The sequence below is a fragment of the Biomphalaria glabrata genome, chromosome 11, assembly GCF_947242115.1.
Source record: "Biomphalaria glabrata chromosome 11, xgBioGlab47.1, whole genome shotgun sequence".
Taxonomy (NCBI): domain Eukaryota; kingdom Metazoa; phylum Mollusca; class Gastropoda; family Planorbidae; genus Biomphalaria; species Biomphalaria glabrata.
In genome coordinates this window covers 33,797,818-33,818,391 of record NC_074721.1, presented here as the reverse complement: position 1 = coordinate 33,818,391, position 20,574 = coordinate 33,797,818, and the positions used below count along the sequence as shown (strand labels likewise).

The following is a 20,574-nucleotide window of genomic DNA, read 5'->3' as shown; positions in this document are numbered from 1 at the left end:
ATATATCTGGAATATTTATCGGATGTGTATGAGATAAGTCTGGTATATATCTGGAATATTTATCGGATGTGTATGAGATAAGTCTGGTATATATCTGGAATATTTATCGGATGTGTATGAGATAAGTCTGGTATATATCTGGAATATTTATCGGATGTGTATGAGATAAGTCTGGTATATATCTGGAATATTTATCGGATGTGTATGAGATAAGTCTGGTATTATATCTAAGATATTTATCAGATATGTATGAGATAAGTCTGGTATATATCTGGGATATGTATAGGATATGTATGAGAAGTCTGGTATATTTATCGAATGTGTATGAGATAAGTCTGGTACATATTTGTGGCATTTCCCGGATATGTATGAGATAAGTCTAATATATATATATATTTCAGATATTTATCGGATGTATATGAGATATGCCTATCTGTTTAATATTAGAAGCTGATTTTTTGTTCATGATCTACTAACAACTCTGCTAAATTCTCTATGATTAAAAAAAACAACAACTTTATTCTGCGCTAATCAAGAAAATTTATTATGATAATGATCAACATGTTGTTTCATATGGACTGTCTCTTCTTAGGTGTGTCTCCGTCTCGACTGACGGCACTGAAACTACGGTAGACAACCATTACTGTGGAAACGACGAGGAGCCCGTGACAATAAAGCCGTGTTCGCTCCCTTGTGCTGGAGATTGTGTCATGTCGGAATGGTCGGATTGGACTCCATGCCGACAAGTAAGATTTGTTCAGGCCTAGCCAAGGCCGGATTTAAGTAACTGGATGCCTCATGGCAGGATTTTTGTTGAGGCACCTACAATTCTTTTTAAACCTATAAGAAACATCCACTTATGAAAAACAAATGACGTATACCCTGAAATCTAAAAGCAGGCTACATTTTAGAAGAAGGAAATTGAGTTCTTGTACATTTATTCTCACTTTCCTTTTAAAACAATAGTTAATATTTATATTTTAGTTTAAAAAGTGAATATTTTTTAGTTTGTAATGGGTAAGGCCCTTGGTACACGCTATGTTGTAAATGCGGAGTTGTATTGACTTATCCCCCAGCATGCTACAGGCCCACACTTCTTTATCATGACATTTTTGACAGCCGTAAAAATGCAAAAAAAAAAAAAAAGTTTCTAGCCCGTTGAAATTCGGATAAATTTTTATCTCTTTTATGGATGCCCCTTTTTTTGGGGAAGACACCGGGGCTGTAGCCCTACCTGCCCTCGGATATGTTTGACAGAATTGATTGGATAGAATTGACAGAATTGAATGGGTAAAATTGACAGAATTGATTGGGTAGAATCGACAGAATTGATTGGGTAGAATTGACAGAATTGATTGGGTAGAATCGACAGAATTAATTGGGTAGAATTAAAAGAATTGAATGGGTAGAATTGACAGAATTAATTGGGTAGAATTGACAGAATTGATTAGGTAGAATTGACAGAATTAATTGGGTAGAATCGACAGAATTAATTGGGTAGAATTGACAGAATTGATTGGGTAGAATCGACAGAATTAATTGGGTAGAATTGACAGAATTGATTGGGTAGAATCGACAGAATTAATTGGGTAGAATTGACAGAATTGAATGGGTAGAATCGACAGAATTAATTGGGTAGAATTGACAGAATTGAATGGGTAGAATAGACAGAATTGAATGGGTAGAATAGACAGAATTGAATGGGTAGAATAGACAGAATTGAATGGGTAGAATAGACAGAATTGATTGGGTAGAATCGACAGAATTAATTGGGTAGAATTAAAAGAATTGAATGGGTAGAATTGAATTGAATTTCATATCATTAGTTAAGACATCTTATCTATGTACTTAGTCTTTAATGTCTACCTCTCTGTCCAGCCCTGCAATGGACAGCAGACTCAGAAACGTGACCGAAGTGTTTTGAGGTGGCCGAGGGATGACGCCATGATGCGCTACTGCACCGCCCAGCAGGACGAGAGGACCTGTGAGAGACAAGTGAACTGTATCGAGTACTCCTGGGAACTGTCGGACTGGACCAGCTGCCTGGTAAACGAGGGCAGGGCCGACTGCGGTGTGGGCCACAAGGAAAGGTTCGCCATGTGTAGGAATGAGGCGGGGGCAAAGGTGGAAAGCTACAAATGTCAACAGGTAGGAAGTCTGATTGTATTTGTACCTGTAGTAACATTTTTTAAAAAAGGTTATCAGGTGTATTCCAACCTTGTTGAGTGTAGGGTTTGAACAAAAAAATCTTTACCTTAAACTTTATGGCCTCCTTTAGTAGCGAAGCGACTATGGATCATCTCATGGAAACGAGATGAATGCCTGGGCATTAGCTGTGGTCGGAACGATGTCGCCCACACATCAGTCCCCCCCCCCTCCAAGCAGATGATGTATCCAATGGATAGACTCGGAACATACTATTTGACCTCATTGCCAGTAAAAAAGTAAATAATAACTAATTAATCGTAAAAAAGAAAAAAATAATAATAATAAAAATAACAATACATCTGTGCGATTAGAAATATTTTTACCAGTTGTTTTTGTCTAGCGCAATTTCATTTTTTTCATCTTTCCTACTACGCTATGATCCTATCACGTGACTGGACCAGTTGGGAAAGAGGTGGAGGGGGAGGGGAAGAGAAATAAGGAGGTGATCGCTTTTTGAATGCATCAATTCAACAAAAGTGAGCGACCTGAACTCCAACTCAAAGGCTATGGTCTCCCTCCCTAGCTTCCTGAAGCCAACACGTTAACCACTGCGCCAGGAAGCTGCTTGTGAAAGTAGTTTTTAGACCTATCTATCACTTATTTTAAAAAAAACTTTTCTTTCTAATCACAGGGACTAATTCAACCTACTGGCCTACGTCTTTCCGTTATTCGAGATACCAAACAAAATGATTAATTACTAATAGTTTATAAACGAATTTGTTAATTATTTTTATTGATTCTTGTGTTGGCGTATAAACGAAATAGTTGTGCCAAGTTTCAGCTTGATCCGAGATTCGATGCGGGAGAAATAACGTGTACAAACTTTTGACCAGACAGAGTGAGGTGATATAAGCTTTGTAAGAATGGTCTTTGCTCTGCTTCTGTAGAGAATAAAAAGGCGGCGTCATTTTTTATTTGTAATGTACTTGTTAGCAGATATCTTTTTCCCCCAAATGCTACTTTGTATGGTACATCTCGTTTGTTTATTTCAAATGTTCGTTTATTTATGTAAAGTTGCAGGAGCTGTTTTAGACTTTATAAGATCTTAAGATATCTCAGATAAGAGGACATTACAAATCAGAGGCAGACACTCTCTTAATCTCATCTTATATATTACAGATGTTACTTTAAAAAAGAAGATAATTACGTCCTACGCATTTCATGTATCAATCTAGTCACGAATGTTAATCAATGATTTAAACTCTGCTAAGTCATTGGTTTTCCTGGCTGATTCAAGCAACCCATTCCATTATCTAATGGCACTAGGGAAGAAGGAGCATTTGTACGAATTGGTTCTACCGTATAGAATGATACATAGCTCCTATCTTTGTGTCTTTCTGAGTATTTCTTTAGGTTTTGTATTTCTATTTGTAAATTATGGTTCAATGTTTTCTATATTATAACTACTTTACTTTTTGTTCTTCTGTCCTGAGGTGTCTCTAAGTTTAGGGATTTTAGTAATGGTGTTACTCTGTTACTCTAATCAAATTTGAATATTCGTTTATTATAAATGTGCGATAGTATTGAATATGATTGCGTAGAGGGCTATATTAATTTTTAAAAAAAGAGTAGAACGGATAATGGATTAATACACTTTGAGCTTCAGATCATTATTTTCATAACAAACTCATTTGGTTTTAGTTGTTTGTTGTGGGTTTTTTTTGAGGGGGGAGGTGGAATTTTCTGGACCGTATGCTTTAAGCCAATCTGCGGGCCATTTTAATTTCCAAAACTAGTGTCGCGGGCCACATGATGGAAAAGTTACAAAAACTTTCTTTAAAAAAAATCAAACATGTTGGCTAGCAATAGTATCATGTTTTACAAAATAGTAAAGACCCATTCACTTTTCCTAGTAGATTCTTTAGTCCTATTTCATGAACGCACAAATGTTAAATGCCTTGGTTGTAACCCATTAGAAAAAAAGTAAAGGTCCTAACGTAGGTAAAGATAAATTTGGAACATTTTTTTTGGGGGGGAGGGGGATTTTCTATATTTTGTGCCGACGTTTCGGCGGGCCGTATGAAAGCTCGTCTGGCCCGCGGGCCGTATCTCGGGTGTTGCTGCTTTAAGTTATTGCATGTGTAATTAATACAAAAATTCTGCTTTGAGACTTGGTATCTAAGGTTTAGTATAAATTGGAATATTCACTTTTAACCCAAAAAACCCTAATTAGAATGTTTGTAGAACAAGACTTTTATTTCATTTATGAAGTTCCTATTTGCTATTGGCAGCTGTTTGGTCCAGTCACAGAGCCATTGAGTGTATCGTGTGAGATTCCCTGTGATTATGATTGCCTTTTGTCAGCCTGGTCAGACTGGACACCTTGCAGCGTCACGTGTGGACTAGGTCAGTACAATTCTAACTGGCTTCGATTGCATTTTGTTCACATTCGCAAGAAGAGTGGACTCTTTGTTTCCTACGAGTATTTTTGTTTATTTTTTTACCTATCACCGTGAAAATGTTAACTTACAATCTAAAATGTACCGATGTAAAATGTTGAGATGTTTTCTTTTCTTGCAGGTGTCACCTTAAGAAAGCGCACCGTGCTACAAAATCCTATGGGCAACGGCAGAAAGTGCCCGGAAAAAAACGAGCAAAGTAAATCGTGTTATAGTAGAGGGTGCTACCGGTGGCATGTCAGCGAGTGGAGTGAGTGTAACATAGAGGTAAGGTAACCACTGGTTCAGATAACATACAGTTACATTGCCTGCTTTACAAACATGTAGTGTTCTTATCATTGGACATGAGGGTTTTTTAAGTAAATCCAGCCTACTTGATAATTACACTACTAACAATATGTCTTCTATGTGGCGACTATCTGTCTTCATGTGTCTACTATGTGTCTTCTATGTGTCGACTATCTGTCTTCATGTGTCTACTATGTGTCTTCTATGTGTCGACTATCTGTCTTCATGTGTCTACTATGTGTCTTCTATGTGTCAACTATCTGTCTTATATCTTTCTTCATGTGTCTACTATGTGTCTTCTATGTGTCGACTATTTGTCTTATATCTTTCTTCATGTGTCTACTATGTGTCTTCTATGTGTCGACTATCTGTCTTATATCTTTCTTCATGTGTCTACTATGTGTCTTCTATGTGTCGACTATCTGTCTTATATCTTTCTTCATGTGTCTACTATGTGTCTTCTATGTGTCGACTATCTGTCTTATATCTTTCTTCATGTGTCTACTATGTGTCTTCTATGTGTCGACTATCTGTCTTATATCTTTCTTCATGTGTCTACTATGTGTCTTCTATGTGTCGACTATCTGTCTTATATCTTTCTTCATGTGTCTACTATGTGTCTTCTATGTGTCGACTATTTTTCTTCATGTGTCTACTATGTGTCTTCTATGTGTCGACTATCTTTCTTCATGTGTCTACTATGTGTCTTCTATGTGTCGACAATGTGGTCTAACGTGTGTCTAATGTGTCTTCTATGTGTCTTCTATCTGTTGACTATGTGTCGACTGTGTCTTCCATGTGTCGAATGTGTGTCTACTGTTGTTCTACTATGTGTCTTATATATATTTATTATGTGCCTTCTATATGTTTATTATATGTCTTGTATATGTTTACTATGTGTCTTCTATGTTTCTTCTATCTGTTTACTATGTGTCTACTATATGTCTATTATGTATTCTATGTGTCTATTATGTGTCTTCTATATGATTAATGTGTGTCTACTATGTGTCTTCTATATGTTTACCATATGTCATATATGTGTCTACTTTGTGTCTTCTATATGTTCTCTATGTGTCATCTATCTGTTTAGTGTGTATCTACTATGTGTCATCTATGTTTAGTATGTATCTACTATGTGTCATCTATGTTTAGTATGTATCTACTATGTCTCATCTATGTTTAGTATGTATTACTATGTGTCATCTATGTTTAGTATGTATCTACTATGTGTCATCTATGTTTAGTATGTATCTACTATGTGTCATCTATGTTTAGTATGTATCTACTATGTGTCATCTATATTTAGTATGTATCTACTATGTGTCATCTATGTTTAGTATGTATCTACTATGTGACATCTATGTTTAGTATGTATCTACTATGTGTCATCTATCTGTTTAGTATGTATCTACTATGTGTCATCTATGTTTAGTATGTATCTACTATGTGTCATCTATGTTTAGTATGTATCTACTATGTGTCATCTATCTGTTTAGTATGTATCTACTATGTGTCATCTATGTTTAGTATGTATCTACTATGTGTCATCTATATTTAGTATGTATCTACTATGTGTCATCTATGTTTAGTATGTATCTTCTATGTATCTACTATGTGTCATCTATGTTTAGTATGTATCTACTATGTGTCATGTATCTGTTTAGTATGTATCTACCATGTGTCATCTATGTTTAGTATGTATCTACTATGTGTCATCTATGTTTAGTATGTATCCACTATGTGTCATCTATCTGTTTAGTATGTATCTACTATGTGTCATCTATGTTTAGTATGTATCTACTATGTGTCATCTATATTTAATATGTATCTACTATGTGCCATTTATGTGTCTACCTTGTGTCTTCTATATGTTTACTATGTGTCTACTACATGTCTATTATGTGTCTTCCGTATGTCTTTACGTTTCAGATGAACTTCTGTGGAATGGGTGTCCAAGAAAGAAATGTCTCGTGCCTCAGTGACTACAATCGAAGGGTCAACACATCCATGTGCTCAAAAGATTTAGAAAAATTAGTGACACAGGTAAGACGGGGATCTCATGTACATGTTTAGAAGAAAAGGGAAACAACTATGACGATTTTGGATATTCTCGGTTACTTCGCTTTAGATTAAGGCACAGCTCATGATAAACACATGGAGACATAAATTGTAATCTCATCATTCTTGGTGGAATATTAGCGAAATCTCATTTCCTATGATGGTTGTGGGGTCCGATTGTATTTTGAGAAGCCGGTTACTTTTAAAGGAATGATAGGTCACAGTACTGAAAACGAAAATATTGACCTTGCAACATAGGGGCATGGATTTGCATTCTGGTATAGAAACCCACTCTTTGTTTTACCTCCCACATGACGACGGGAGATGACAGCGGGCAGGTTCTGAACCCGACACCATTCAGTCGACTCATGCCATCCTGCCTTTTTTAAAATAAAATATTTAGCATATGCTTGAAAAAAAATTAAGTTCCCCTTTCAGACCTAGTGGCCTACGGTTAACGAGGGTGTCATGTGGCCAGCACAACGACTAACCCTTTTCCTCAACTTATGCCAGGTACCCATTAGACCTGGGTGGACCCAGAGGCGCCCAAAGTTGCCGAAATTAAAATCCCAGTCTTCACTCAGGCGCCCTACGTGAATGTTGAAAAAAGTAAATAATGTGTTAGTTTTCGAATATTTAACATTCATTAGATAAACATCGCCAGACTTTCTAAACCAAATTGATACCTATCATTACATCCCATTTCCCTTTGAGTCCTATATTTTGTACACAAACAGTCCTAGCCTTTAAGTCTAATGCAGAATATCCATACGAGTGTTTAGTTTCTCCCTAGAATTCCCACATTTTCCAGAACTTGGGAATAACTAACCCATTGCGAATTTTGTGCCAGATTTTTCTTCGGACAGTTGAAGGCCTAGTTGGCAATGCAAGATACAAACACACACAAACACACACACACAAATATTAATTGACTTACAACGTTTAAGCTATGCAACTGAAATATAAGTCTAAATTTCTAAGAAGGCATGTTTTTAAGGTCAAATTTTAAGCTGTAGAAGATCTCGGATTTTTTTAAATATTTGTTTTTTTGCATAATGATTTTTAAAAAGTCGCTCTTAATAAAATAGCTATTCTATTGACTCGGTTAATCAACTTCTTTTTGTTGTTGTTGCTTTTTTTTTTTTCAGACTATCCGTCCATGCCATGTGCCTTGTCCAGGGGAGTGCTTCCTGTCCGAGTGGTCATCCTGGTCACATTGTTTTATCAGCTGTGAGGACTTTGAACAAAGTAACTTGGCTTTAATGATTTATCAATAGGCCAGGGCTTATTTAATGATTTATCAATAGGCCAGGCCTTATTTAATGATTTATCAATAGGCCAGGCCTTATTTAATGATTTATCAATAGGCCAGGCCTTATTTAATGATTTATCAATAGGCCAGGCCTTATTTAATGATTTATCAATAGGCCAGGCCTTATTTAATGATTTATCAATAGGCAGGCCTTATTTAATGATTTATCAATAGGCCAGGCCTTATTTAATGATTTATCAATAGGCCAGGCCTTATTTAATTATTTATCAATAAGCCAGGCCTTATTTCTGTTTCTGTGTTTCAGTATCCTAGCTACAAAATCGATCACATTAATTGAAAAGAAAAAAACAACCGTATATCTCTCATATGGAATTATCTCAAACGCAATAAGTGTCAATGGGTTGTTAATTAGAGTGACGCCAATCGTGCAATAGGTTTACACTAAATATGTTAACCCTTTAGGTCCTACATCTTTAAAAGCCTGTGACTAGACCCGTAACTAAAAGTGGTAATGCTTAATATAAATTGAGGGTCCGATGCAAGGCGCGGCGCCCAATCGGAGCAATCCGTCAAATCGGTCTAAGGCCGGCCCTGATTACATGCTACATTCAGTCACACTTTAACTGATTGAGATATGATAATCATATGTATATATATATATATATATATATATATATATATATATATATATATATATATATATATATATATATATATATATATATTGTTTGTTTGTTTAGGATTCAGGCAGGGTGTTCAGGCGAGGTCCAGGGCTATATTAGCCCACCCGATGCCTTCTAACCCCCCGTGCAATACGACTATGTGGGAGGACCGGCCCTGTGAGGCCTCACAGTGTACCCTCTTCAAGTGGTCAGCTGGAGAATGGGATGTGCAGACTGGACGTAGGAGGGTCGTGTGTGAGCGAACGTATGACGGACTACAGGTAGAGGGTGAGTATGTTGCTAGATAGGAGCTTATATTGTAAAAGGTCAAATGGACACTTATTAATAAAATCAAAAGTAGATAATAGTGGATGTATAGATAGACTACTCGGAGGCATAGACTACGTGGAGGCATAGATAAACTGCGTGGATGTATGGATAGAATACGTGGTATAGATAGACTACGTGATGGATTGATAGACTACGTGGAGGTACAGACAGACTAAATGGTTGTTTTGATAAACTAAGCAGAGGCACATATAACTATGTGCAGGCATAGATAGACTACGTGGAGGTAAAATAATAACATCGAAAGCAGAGAAGATAGACTTCGTGGAGGCATAGACAGACTACGTGGAAGTATAGTAATAAAAAAAGAAAATAGAAAAGACAGAGTGCGTGCAGGTATAGACTACGTGGAAGTATAGACAGACTACGTGGAAGCATAGACAGACTACGTGGAGGTATAGTAATAAAAAAAGAAAATAGAAAAGACAGAGTGCGTGCAGGTATAGACTACGTGGAAGTATAGACAGACTACGTGGAATTATAGACAGACTACGTGGAGGTATAGCAATAAAAAAAAATAGGAAAGACAGACTACGTGCAAGTATAGACTACGTGGAAGTATAGTAATAAAAAAAGAAAATAGAAAAGACAGACTACGTACAGGTATAGACTACGTGGAGGAATAGTAATAAAAAAAAAAAAAAGAAAATAGAAAAGACAGACTACGTGCAGGTATAGACTACGTGCAGGTATAGTAATAAAAAAAGAAAATAGAAAAGACAGACTACGTGCAGGTATAGACTACGTGCAGGTATAGACTACGTGGAGGTATAGTACTAGCGTTATTATTGTTAGTCACAACAACGAGGACGTGAACTACTGCAATTAAAAAGTTTTGGTCGGATTTTAAGTTTTATAATTCATTATAATATTAGTCACAATAGATGTGGTTTGTCTATGTACGGAGATTGTTGATGGGCAGTGATAATAGAACGGATATTCTGCTTATGAATAGTAGTTGAGTTGGATGAATAACGATAATGTACTGGTTAAGTATTGTCGTGCTAGTGGAGTCTGATGTAAAACATTTATTGAACTATATTTCTATTATTGTGAACTCTTTAATTGCATATTAAGAACTAAGGTTGGCTGTGTTTAAATAGATAAATACATTTCTTTGATTTATTTTATTTTCAAAATCTATTTCTCAAAATTATCCCCCTTTTTGTGATTCGTAGTAAATGGTCTATAAATAAATAGAAGGCCGCGTGCTAAAAAAAATGCCATCATAAAAACACGTCTTTACAATCTGACGTCCTGGAGTCATCTTTCGTTCTTAACGTAGATTAAGAAAGAGCCGCTTATCTTACATCATTCTACAAGACTAACAATGAATGCTCCCTTTCTTAATAATCACCTTGGAAACACACACACACACACTCCATAACAACTAGTCTTAGAACTTAGAAGGTAATTTTTACTACTAAAATAGCCAACTTCCACTAACACCGTATCGTTTCCACCTATTCCGAGAAAGTGGTGAATAATGTGATGGTATAGATCTACTTTTAGATTGATTTTTTAAAAATGTATCAATAATTCGCATGTTAACGAAACAAAACAGGAATATAGACGTATTATATATATAATATATATATATATATATATATATATATATATATATATATATATATATATATATACACACACCTAAGGGCAGCACGGAAACCATCTTCCCTACCCTCCCAACTAGTTTACGAAAGAGATTGTGTAGATTTTATTTTTTATTTTGCTATTATTGTTTCTTGCGTCTTCTCTTCTCAACGACAGTCCCAGTTTTTATTTTACTTGATCGGAAATAACTCTAGCAGACGATATGCGTCTGTGAGTGTATCTGTGTGTGCGAGCGTTGAATACGTGTATTTTTAATATATTTTTTTTTTTACAAACTAGCAATAAATCTTAAAAATGTTGTTTTTTTATGTGTTTTAATTTTCTCCGTGCGCGCACATACGTCAGTGCAATATTGATTTGAACTATTCTATTTCTTAAATGATTTTTTAAGAGTGCAGTCCCCTGGATTTGCTGTTCCATTTCTCTCCCCCTCTCCTCCTAATTTGGCTCCCCCTACCCCCCAAAAACAATTCAGTTACAAAGGTCTCCCTATTTGTTTCACCTAATGGCAAGAGATTGTCGCATTTGGTATTAGGCTCTGTCCTGTGTCTCGTGGGAAGAGTAGTTTTGCGTACGGGCGGCCTTTGCTCTGCGCGGGGGCCCCTCGGCTAGTGTCATATGCGGGGCGCTGAGCCTTTATATACCATGCCACATCACATTTGCGTGCGCCTCTAACGCAGTAAGCCTTAGAGTTGATACTAAACATAGTACCTACGTAGGAATGTACTATTGATTTTCACTAATTACATACTGTATTTTAATTGTCCTGCATGAAACATTTCGCCTTTTAAAGTTAATAAACGTAACTTATAATTCAGAAATATTTTGCGTGAAAAATCAACACACTAGATAATAATAATGTCTGTTAAGCTGAAGTCGGAAGGTAACTATTGATTACGAAGGAGAACCAGAACACTTGCAATAAATAAATAGACAGTCACAGACGGATTCAGTCACAATATTTTCCTGGCTTGTCGCTTTGCACTAATAATAATAGTATGTACATTGTCCGGTCCGTGATATAACAGTAGTTCTAAATGTAGATTGACATTAACACTTGAGTGTAAAACGCAGTCCGCAAAACACAAATGCAATTTAGAAAATGTGGAATGTGTGGCGGAGAGGCAAAAAACTTGGCTACGGCTTGGCCTCTTAACAGAGAGGTTTAAGTTCGAATCGAGCAGAGTTGTTTTTTGCTGAGCCTCTAAATGCAGCTAGGAAAACCTTCTCCCAGATACCATTGTCTCCTAACTAGTTTACGAAAGAATTTGGACCATGCCTAATGGGTTTGCTAAAAGCATGGAAAATTAGATATAGAAAATAAAAATTTTACAAAATATTTATTGTATAATTTAATTAATTTAACTTGAATTGTAGAATAGAGTACCTTAGCTAAAATATCAATTAGCTGAAATAATGAATCCACAGCCAAAGTTAAGCACCATTTACAACAGACTGGAAACATTTTTTTTTCCTTTAAGTGTACCTTGATCTAAACATAACAAGCCAATTAGTGGTAATTAATTTTGTGAAGGAAGATTATTACTGCAGTATTGAGGTCTTGCAGTAATTTTGCTGTTCTTTTCCTTAGATAAGCTTTGTTTTATAAAAGTTGTTTTTTTTTTTCATATTTCGCTGAATTTCATTGGCTCATTATCAAACCTTTAGAAGCGCAGAGTGGAAAACATTAAGAAAGTTCCCAGTATCCTATAAGACTGTGTCAGTCGACATCCTGAAGGGGCCAAGTGGGTAGGGAGGGGGGGGGGAGTGTGAAACTTGTAAAAACAGAAATGAATCATAATTAGCAATTTGGAGGAGGATTTTTTTTTTCCTTTCCATGGTATCAAAATGTTTTAAGCGTTAAGACAAAACCAGCATCAGTGATTATATAGGTGACACACATCAGGCCAATGGGTGACACACGTCAGAACATATAGGCTGCACACATTAGGACAAATAGGCAGCACACATCAGAACATATATGTGGCAAACATCAGTACATATAAGCGAAACATATCGGTTAATATAGTCGGCACACATCAGTATATATAACCGGCACAAGTAATTAAATGTAGGTGACACACATCATTACACATTTGTAAACATCCGTAGAAACAAATCGAAAAATAAGACTTTGAGCCTTTCACTAATGGCATTAATATGAACTACATAGATTTGGGGTCAAGAATTGTTTTCATAGAGTCGAAGAAATGGCGGTGTTACTTAAACGAAAATCTAGCTCACAACGAAAAGACACGTCTTTATTCTTTCATGTCTCTGAATCGTCTGCCGTTTTAAATATGCAAGACGCTAGACCTTATTGTAATTTCATCATACTCAAGCACAGCCACCAAACAATCATTAACGTTTTCTCACCGTCACCTTGGAAACACATGCAAAGACACATTGTTTTTTTTTCTTCATAAAATATTACGAATTAAACAAACTATAAAAATAACATACATTTTGCAAATATAGAGATACATTTTAAACGTTTCTTATATTTAGAAATTGAATTATAACACTATATCGAAAGTGTTCTCTCCAATACACTTTAAATACTGATCGGTCATCTATCATCACCATTAACGTAATTCATATGAGCCATTCTAAGTAATTAACTCTTTCCTAATCGACGATACCATCGTTGATTTGACCCAATTAAATTTATGTTTACTTTTTTAACTTGACTTTGAGTTATATAAAAAAAAGAGCATGCATTCCACTTTATTTCTAGACCAAATAAAACATTTTCTGATAACAAACGACAAAGCTATTGAAGCTTCATCAGGGTAGTGAAATAGTAATGAGAAAAATGTGGCCATGTTGACAAATAATAACGGAGGGAAAGAGTTAAACTATGTAAAGAAATAGAACGGCTCACCGCATACATCTTTTGTATCTAATGAAGATATTTATGCTTCTATATTAGCTTAATTAATGTCACTTGCTAAACAACTGAAGAGAAGGGCACTTTATTTTCCTTGCAAACAGTCGTCGAAAAAAAACAACAACTCACAGCTCCGCAGCAAAAAGATAGCTAGAAGAAGAAAAAAAAGTATTAGGTAAAAAAAATGAAATATTCAAATATATGTATTAATATAGACATAGACGAATGATTGTTACATAAGGAAATGTAATATTGTATAGAGCGAGATGTAAGAGGTAAGTGCTACTAGCGATGACCGATAGAAATAAGATAAAAGAGGTCAATGCACAGGTAATGCACAAATTATAAGGCAAATTTCCATAGGGACAATAAAGATTATTATTATTATTATTATTATTATTATTATTATTATTATTATTATTATAAAAGAGCGAGAATTCATTCTCTGGCGAAGCCAGGGTCGAGTTTCGTTAAAGGGAAACAAAATTCATCGTAGTTCCTTTATCAGTTTCCACCGAGGAATCTTCTGGTGATGTGTCAGGTCTGCAGAGGTACCGCCCTCTGACAGACATCGAGAATGTTCCTAGGAATGACAAGGGCCTTGAAGGTATCTGTGAGGTCAGTTGTTATTATTCCCTCGGTTGATATGACAATGGGGTATATTGTTGTTTTAGATAACTTCCATAAACGGTTAATCTCCAAGCCAAGGTTCCCATATTTTCGTTGTTTTTCCAGCTCTGTTTTTTTTTTGAAATTATGAGACAGTGGTACGGCGATGTCAATAATGGTAGCGGCTTTTTCTTGTTTGTCGATGAGCAGCAAATCAGGGCGATTAAAATCTACCGTTTTGTCAGTCAAAATAAACCTATTCCAGTACAGTAGATGATCCGTAGACTCGTCTCTTGTGGTGAGTATTAGTAATAAGGAGGAGTATCCTTACCGATCAAATTGTGTGTCAAAGCCAAGTGCTGGTGTATTAGTTTTGCAACTTGGTTATGGCGACCTAGGTAGGTAGATTCCGATAGGGCTGAACATCCCGCCATTATGTGTTCAATTGACTCGCCCACATTTCCACATTTTCGGCATTTGTCTACAATATTGAGTTTTTGGATATGTTTCTCGTAATTTTTTGTCCTGATTACTCTGCCTTCAGTTTCAGGTTAGAGATGACCTGCTTTTAGCCATGCTAAAGAAACGGCCTTTTTTTGTCAATGTTGTCCCCATGTAATAAAGCTGGGAATTTTCCGTGGAGTGTTTTTTCTTCCCTTTGGCGAATCTCACGCCCGACGTCGTACAAACCGACATTAACATCAACATTATTTAGGTTCAGAGGGGTTGCATCATAGTCATATTTGCGTAGGAAGGAAACTAGTTCATTGCTGGAGGCGAGCAGTTTTGATCGTATTTTGGAAACTTGCGTCTTACACAGTTTGAAGATGTTCTGCAATCCACGGCCTCCATCCTTCCGGGGCAGGTATAGCCTTATGGTGGAGGACTTGGGGTGTAAACATCGGAATTTGGTTAATAATTTCCTCGTGAGTCTGTTAATTTCAGGTAGGTCGGTATCTGTCCATTTGATGACACTAAGTGTGTAGAGGAGCACTGGGACGGCCCAGCTATTATTTGTTGCCGTGATGAGATTACTGACATACAGTTTTGTGTTGAGAATGTTATTTACTCTCTGCTTGTATTTGCCAAGAAAGTCTTCTTTTAATTTTTTATGGTTTATCGTGGAATTCTGGTTTATTCCAAGATATTTATAAAGGGAGGCAGAGTTCAGTTCTTCGATGCCTTCAAATGCAAAGTTAGTGTTGGCTGCCTCGCCCTTTTTTATGCTTATGATACCACACTTATCCAAGCCAAAAGACATGCAGATATCGTCACTGAAGCGTTTTACCGTTTTTATTACGGTGTGTAACTTTTGATCGTTCTCTGCATATAGCTTTAAATCATCCATGTATAACAGGTGAGACACAGACTTTGTACATTTAGTGTCAACCCTAAAACCGTTTGTAGTACAAATGGAGTAATTTAGATAGTGGGTTAATAGCTAGGCAGAACCAGAGGGGAGTCACCCTGGTATATACCCCTTCTTATATTATTATTATTATTATAATTATATATGCGAGGAGGCTCGGTGGCTGAGAGGTAAAACACTTGGCTTCCGAACCAGGGTCTTTGGTTCAAATCTCGTTGACGACTGGGGTTTTGAATTTTGGAATCTCCTCTGAGTCCACCTAGCTATAAGGGTACTGGACATTAGTTGAGTAAAAGTAAAAGCGGTTTGTCGTTGTGCTAACCGCGTCGCGTCCTCGTAAACTGTGTGCCACAGAAACAGATGACCTTTACATCATCTGCCCTATAGGTCTCAAGATCTGGAAAGGGAAGTAATGACGCTATGTAAAAAATGTAAAACCCTTTTGTAAAAATAATCTATTTCATCTCATTGCTATGAGTCATTGCTAGTAGCATTTACTTCTTATATTAAACGCTAATCTGTTATCGCAAGTTACATTGACCCCATTTTATTTCATTTCTGTCGGTCATCGCTATCAACATTGACCACCACATTTTTCTCATTTATATCGGTCATTGCTAACAAGATTGACCACATTTACCTCGTTTATATCGGTTACCGCAAGTAACATTTTCTTCTTGCACTACACGCTATTCTGTCATCGCAAGCAACATTGACCACATTTTTTCTCATTTCTATCGGTCATCGCTAGCAACATTGACCACATTTTTTCTCATTTCTATCGGTCATCGCTAGCAACATTGACCACATTTATCTCATTTTTATTAGTCATTGCTAGAGACACTGATATCTTTGATCTTATTGCTATCGGTAATCGCTTGTAGTATTTACTTCTTGTATTACTCGCTAATCTGTCATCGCTAGCAATATTGACCACATTTGTTTCATTTTATCAGTTATCGCTAATAGATTTTTTTAACTCTGGTATTACACGCTAATCTCTCGTCGCTAGTAGCATTTATCTCTTGAACCTCACTCGATACAATTTTACATTTCCTCTAGTAACAATGTCATATCGCTATGTCCATTCTTATGAAATATATATGAATGAGTTTTCATTTTTCTTTGTAACTAATACCAATATTTCCATGATTATTAAAAAGTTTATTTTTAATTCTTTGAGATAAAACCATTGCAGAAAGGGAAATTTCAAATAACATACAAGAATTTATTAAAACATAACAAAGTTCTAATACAGTGTCTTACATATGTAAATTATATTATTAGTGTGGAGGTAAAGACAAATAAATAACAAGCCATTCTTAAACTAAACTAATAAATAAGAGATGATGAACTATTTTGGTTTTAATTATACAATTTTTGGTTTAAGCAAGTGGGCCTATGTTTAGCATTTATCTTATAATATGCTTTCTTGGAGGTTGGGCGATGTCAGTAATTAATAGTTGAGTCTCTAGTTCTTTCGGTGGGTGGAATGAAGAACAAGATTTTAGTCACTTATAAATAAAATTAGCAAATATTTAAGAAATAAGTCTTCTTAAGATAAAAAATTTGTTTTTTTAACTGTTCCATTTCTTTAAGTATTTCAATTAGTAAGTAAGATTGCCGAGCAGTAATTACAGTATTTCAAGAGAACAATGTTCTCTCTCAAGACATAATTTGATTAGGAGTTGTTACAAAATATTTGCTAAAACTAGATCTATATATTTCTAAAACTTCTGTTTTTTTAATGGTGCTTATGATTATAAATAAAAACAAAAAACAAAAAAAAAACATCTTTATATAAAAACTAGACTTGTATCCCGCGTGTCTTAATTCGCGTATCACTGTCGATATAGTCACTGAAATAATTAAACGAAATAATAATGCTATAAGTAAAGAGAATGCGGAATGCGTAAATGTAAATATAGTATGAATGGAACTATCAAAATATCTAATCGACTTAAATCCATTTTTTGAAATAAAAACTTTTGCTTGTAGCATGGGCGTAGCCAGGGTGGGGTAGGGTTAATACATAATTTAATCTTAATTAACACTGTGAACACTACTTTGTTTATATTTTTCTATTTTTGGTTCTCCTCTACTTTCAACATGAGTTTGCACCATTCCACGTTTACACGTCGATGCGCACGTAACTTTAAATAATGTTATGACTCTACATTGCACGTTGTCATTAGGTGTGAGACTGCGCACCATGAGACACGGGACAGAGACAGGAAATAAGTGTGGGAGTCAAATTATTAAATTGCTGTTTTTACCTATCACTTTCGTTGAGGTTCTTTGGGCTCGCTGTAGGCAGAGTTATAGCAATTGGTATCAGAAGTGGGATTCTCAACGAAAGTGGGAACAAGGTCATTGTACACGACCGTTACAACATTTTTTTCTCGGATAACCCAACGTAAATTTTGGTAGGCCAACGTAAGAAAGATTCTGGATGGCGTCAACGAAAACACTTGGTCAGCTTTCATTGATAGAACTTAGACGAGAACTCAGATGCAGAGAGCTGAAGGTAAGCGGCAACAAAGAGGCGCTCACGGAGCGTCTGAAGCAAAGCATCATAGATGATGAACAGGATCCGGACACCTATTTATTTGAAATAGAACCCGATACGGCGGAGATTTGGAAATCGATGAAAGAGCATATAAAGGAAGATCTGAAATTGGTGAAGGATGAACTTAAAAATGAATTAGGTAATAAACTTAGCTCTATAGAATCCGTTGTGTTTGGATTGAAAAAGGATATGGACGATTACAAACAACAATTAAGAGATGAGATAACTGAGCTCCGGTCGCGGATGGTAGAAGATGTTGATTCTAAAATTCAACAATTACGAAATGAAATGAAGGCGGAGCTGCAAAAGAAACAAGATGCGGGTGCCACTGTGACTGAAATGACGGGGAAGATTAAATCACCGGTGTTTGACGGCTCTGTGTCTTGGTCGGTGTATCGATTACAATTCGAGGCGGCGGCGCAATCAACAGATGGGATACTCAAGCAGAGAAAGCAACTGGTCTTATGTTGGCACTCAGAGGAAAGGCAGCCGAATTGTTACAGACTATGACGGATCGGACGAACTACGATGCCATGGTCAAAACAATGGAACTACGATACGGCAATGAACACCTGCAGGAAGTTTTCAGGATGCAATTAAAGAATCGACAACAGAAGAGCGGAGAGACATTAAAGGAATTAGCAGCAGACGTAGAACGTCTCGCCCGTCTTGCCTACCCATCGGCAACACAGGAACTTTTGGATGTTCTGATCACAGATGCTTTCATAGATGGAATGCGAGATTCGGAACTTAAGAAGGCCGTCCGAATAAGCGGAAAACGGAAAATCAACGAAGCCCTCATCTATGCCCTGTCCTACGAGGCGGCCGAAGTTTCAGCGAGGAGCATACACTATTGTCGGACGTTAAATGTGGCGGAAGAGGAGGATCTGCCGAGGCTGATTCGAAGAATGGTGGAAAAGGCTTTAAATGAACGGGAACATTATCAGACCTCAAGGCGTAGTAGAAAGACTTTTCGTTGTTGGAATTGTAACACTCCAGGTCATGCACGGAGGGATTGTAACATGTTGTTCCAAGGCCAAGGCCGTACATCAGAACGTCAAACGCTACGATTCCACGGGTTTAGGGAGCAAGAACGGGCAGCCCAGGAAATCGGAACTCCGAGAATGAAGACTCCTTTCAGAGTGTTAGAACAAAGCAGAACCTTGAGAGTGCAGGGAAAGATTGGCGCTGGTTCTTATAGGTTCCTCTTGGACACAGGGGCTACGCGGTCGATAGTTGGACCCAGTCTGATTGGTGATCGGGAAATAATACGAGTGAATGGCTACACTCTTAAAACGGCAGGTGGCGAACTGTTACTTATACTAGGACAGGTACGGCTTAATTTTGAAATAGGAAGTCAACCATTTAGTCATGATTTTCTGATCGCCAATGTTGTCGACGACTGCATCCTTGGTCTGGATTTTATGCAGGAATTCGGTTTATCTCTAAACATTGGAAGTGGAACTGTACAATATGGACACATAGAGTTCCCATTGCTTGATGATGGTGTGGAAGGCATTCAGGTGAAACGAATCGAACATACGACCATACCAAAATGGTATAATCTGTCAGTAAACAGGTATCATAAAAGGGACAAACTGAAGTGGAACAAACTGGAAGGCCAGCTACATCCTAGAAGAGCGGAGATTGCAACATCAACCAATCATTGTTGTGGCTATACGGGTAGTTACAAGGAAAGTGTTGGTGGTGGCAGCGCCGTCGATGATCATAATGACAAATCAGATGCGTCTAGCTTTCAAGATAAAGAAAGTGGCAACCTTTTTAACGATAAGCGCAGACCCGAAAAGAAAACGCTAGATGAAGAAACTAGAGGATTGACCTACAGGCAGAGTGAAACTATTGCTTTCGATGTCCGTGATATGAGTGCTTCAATGGGCATGACCAAATCAGACAACGTTGGGTCTGCGTCCAATACTCCTGTTTATCTACCTGTACTAACTGCAGACAGAAATTTAATAAGAACTGTACGGGCGGCACCTCGAATGAACAATACAAATACCAGAAAAACCATCAACAGGTCTGTACTTGACAAACGTGTGTACGTCTGCCTTCACAAAGCAGAGTAAAAGATGAATCAATTTCAGCGGAAACTGGACACTGATAATGTGGTTAATGGACATGTGTAGAAAGGCCTACCTTCTGGAGATAGCGGGAAATGACTGTGTGTTTTATAGCCTGGCCTCCAGTGGAACTATAACTTTCTTGCCAGAACTTCATCTGCACTGACAATTCCACTGCCCTGTCGAAAATCTGGTCATGTTCGGGA

General features: G+C 36.8%; 1 protein-coding gene across 1 annotated transcript in view; it reads left to right on the top strand.

Annotated features, from left to right (window-relative positions):
* LOC106066378 (thrombospondin type-1 domain-containing protein 7A-like) overlaps nucleotides 1-20,574 on the top strand; it is a 259,155-nt gene that overhangs the window by 154,254 nt on the left and 84,327 nt on the right. Inside the window, exons 20-26 of the mRNA XM_056003832.1 lie at nucleotides 593-746; nucleotides 1,879-2,148; nucleotides 4,440-4,554; nucleotides 4,729-4,874; nucleotides 6,825-6,938; nucleotides 8,102-8,201; nucleotides 8,967-9,176. Coding sequence (XP_055859807.1) covers nucleotides 593-746; nucleotides 1,879-2,148; nucleotides 4,440-4,554; nucleotides 4,729-4,874; nucleotides 6,825-6,938; nucleotides 8,102-8,201; nucleotides 8,967-9,176 — 1,109 coding nt within the window. The remainder of the gene's footprint in view (nucleotides 1-592; nucleotides 747-1,878; nucleotides 2,149-4,439; nucleotides 4,555-4,728; nucleotides 4,875-6,824; nucleotides 6,939-8,101; nucleotides 8,202-8,966; nucleotides 9,177-20,574) is intronic.